The sequence below is a fragment of the Poecilia mexicana genome, unplaced genomic scaffold (genome assembly GCF_051168715.1).
Source record: "Poecilia mexicana isolate PSO_F unplaced genomic scaffold, ASM5116871v1 scaffold_18, whole genome shotgun sequence".
Lineage (NCBI taxonomy): Eukaryota > Metazoa > Chordata > Actinopteri > Cyprinodontiformes > Poeciliidae > Poecilia > Poecilia mexicana.
The window spans coordinates 22,893,419-22,896,427 of record NW_028263387.1 but is presented as its reverse complement, the minus strand read 5'-3'; the positions used below and the strand labels follow the sequence as shown (position 1 = coordinate 22,896,427).

The following is a 3,009-nucleotide window of genomic DNA, read 5'->3' as shown; positions in this document are numbered from 1 at the left end:
ACACAAGTAATGCTGTGCTATATTTACTGTGAAGGCTCACATGGATAAGCAAACGTCGTCACTGCTTAGGGCCCCCTGCTGGTCTGGAGTCACAAGTGGTTCTCTCGAATTTACAAATGACATATTTAGAAACACAAACAAAAAGAAGCTTAATAGTTGAAAGATGTTGTTGCAAACTCACATTTTGATAATAATTTTATAATTTCTGCTGCTTATGTCGGACACATTTCATTGTGACTGCAAATTTTATAAAAGGAAGAGCAACAGACTGTGACTATCTGGCTGTGGTTATGGTTAGCCGGTGAGCAAACGGCCTGTCCTCAGCTGCCCTACTGACTCCATAATAACTCAGGAAGACATTCTTCCTGCAGTGGAAAAACATTTCCCTACAGAAATGAGCCATGCAAAAAAAAAAAGTCTGCATGGTGCAAACCAAATGGGACACCAGGAGGCACAGCGATGCGCAGTGACGTACTTCATGGCCAGGAATTTCTGTCATTTAACGGCCATCTCTGGCTTTGGGGTGAAGTCAGAAGCTTGGAAATCAGACACACTGAAAAGGTGGGTGTAGTTTTAAACTATTATGCAGACATTTATTTGTATTTGCTAAGATTTTTAGGGTTAGAGAAGGAAAGTGGGAAAAACTGTTCCAGTGGCAACATTTCTCAAGTTGGTGTTTTTATTTATTTGTTTAAAAACGCGTCTTTTATTTTGTGCTCTAAGTACACTTTCCATTTTGAGTTTAGATTATTACTGAATACAGCAGGGGAGTCCAAACGTATCCAAACAGAGGCAACAGTGAAGTTAAAAGTAATTTAGGGTCACAAAAATGTTATCACTTTTGTGATTAAAAATGCAAAAGGATTTCTATCATAAAAGAAAACTACATACATGAAATCCTGATAAAAAGTACAGCCTGACTTCTGAACAGGAAGTCTCTACAAATTTTTATTTCATATTTAGTTTAGATTCATAAATGGGGTGCAAATTCTACTTTGGAGTAAAACTTGCTGGATGTTTGCAGTGCTGTGTACTATCAAAATGAAAGCAACAAATCCGGGTATTATTTTTGAAACAGGGGTCCCATATAATAACTGTTGGTTATTAAAATATGAGCAATGTGTGTTATTTTCTTTTTTAGATTTCAGAATTTTTCAGTTTTCCTGCATCAAAATTAGGTGAAATTTTCACCTTGTCTTAAGCATGTAAACATCTTCAGTCTGATGAAACAAATCTGAGCTACTTTCGAATTGAGGGCCACACCGAATCATTTCAAGGGCCGTAAATGGCCCCCGGGCTGCACTTTGGTCATCCCTGAAGTACAGTGTGTCTCTAATGGTTTAAAATCAAGAGGGTTAAAACTGACTCAAGAATTGATAATCAGTAGTTATTTTTGTGTTTTTGTTACTATATGAACATTTAGCATGAAGTTATCTGTATGTTTCTGGAGCCAGAGCTCCTGGTTTTGGTGGAGGCATCAGGTCTCTAAAATCACTTTGCTTTGACTCCAGCTGCTTCTCTTCCACAGACATGCTAGTGAACGGTTCCTCCTCCAATGCCTCCGTTCCTGCGCTCCCACCAGACAACTCTTCCTCTGGTGTTTCCTTCCATTGCCACACTACGGCACCCAGCTCCTTCATCTTCATCTTCATCGACATCAACATCATCGTCCTCATGCTGCCCCTGTCGATCTTCATCCTTCATTATGGCGTCCAGCAGTGGCTGCAGAGGCGCTCCGCCTCCGCAGCAGCAATCAGTCACTCCGACTGCTTCACCTACCACATGGTCGTCATGGAGCTGCTCGGCGTCTTCGGCTACATCCTCAACCTAGCCGGCATCTGCAGAGGTGACGTCTACATCATACACATTGGGGATTTCTTTACCTCCCTCACTTGGTTTGGGCAGGTTTTCTTCCACAGCCTAACATGTCTGGAGCGCTACCTGGCTGTCGTTCATCCCATCGTCTATTTGAGACTGAAAAACGAGCGCGGGATCAGGATCAGGAACGTCAGCATCGGCTGCGCCTGGGCGCTCAGCGTAGCTGGGATGAGTGTGATGATGATGACGTCCTTCTACTACATCTGGGATTTCTGCATCTTGATATCGTCTTTCTGCGTCCTCATCCTCTGCAGTGTTTCTGTTCTCTGGGTTCTGGTTCGTCCAGGACCAGGAGAACAAGGTGAGGGCAGGGAAGCGGCTGACCAGTTAAAGCAAAGAGCTTTCTGCATGATTGCCACCATACTGGGAGTTCTGGGTCTGAGATTTGCTTGGAATTTCGTTTGGGAGATCATTTTTATGAAAGGATCCCAAAGTGATTGTGTTTTACTGGCTGTTTGTGTCTGGTTCAACGTGCCCAGCTCTCTGGTTTTACCTCTTCTGTTCCTGCACAGAGCAGGAATGTTTGTCGGCTGTGGAAATGAAAATCAGTCAGGAAAAGAGAAACTTATCAAGTAAAGTGACATAGATGTTGAAAATAGTAGAAATATTTCACATCAACATTATAACGTCACTGCAACTTTTAATTTGGTTTTGTGCCCACTGGATGGCAGCAGAAACACTGATATGAGGATCCGTCATGATGTAAATGAAGCTCTGCAAATATATATTTAATCACAATAAAAGTAATGCAACGTTTAAAGAAATAGTCAAAGCTATAAAGTCTCATTGTTTGGTATTTGCACATATTTATTTAAGTATTTTGTGTAGCACGATCATTGTATTTAATGCTAAGTAAAATAAAATTATGACTTTGAAACTTTGGTTTTGTGTTTTGCTTGGTAAAGCTTCGTTAGTTTTTACATTTCTTGTGCTTTTACCTTACTTTAGTGTCCCATATATGGATGTATGTTCCACTCTGAGCTTCAGTCTTTAGCTACATTTTATCTTTATAGATCATAATCCCTGATTTTACTTTTCTCTGCCACGTCTTGTTTCAAACGTTGATGTTTTTAAGGTTTCTGTGTATTCTTAGGTTTCATATCTGCTATTGTTTGCCTCTGATTGTCTCAT

At 40.7% G+C, this 3,009-nt stretch overlaps 1 protein-coding gene across 1 annotated transcript; it reads left to right on the top strand.

Annotated features, from left to right (window-relative positions):
• Nucleotides 1-1,530: 1,530 nt before the first annotated feature.
• LOC148154200 (uncharacterized) lies at nucleotides 1,531-2,735 on the top strand. The gene has a single exon (XM_088016067.1). It carries the CDS (start codon nucleotides 1,531-1,533, stop codon nucleotides 2,452-2,454), a length of 924 nt encoding a protein of 307 aa, XP_087872193.1. The 3' UTR covers nucleotides 2,455-2,735.
• The last annotated feature ends 274 nt before the right edge of the window (nucleotides 2,736-3,009 follow it).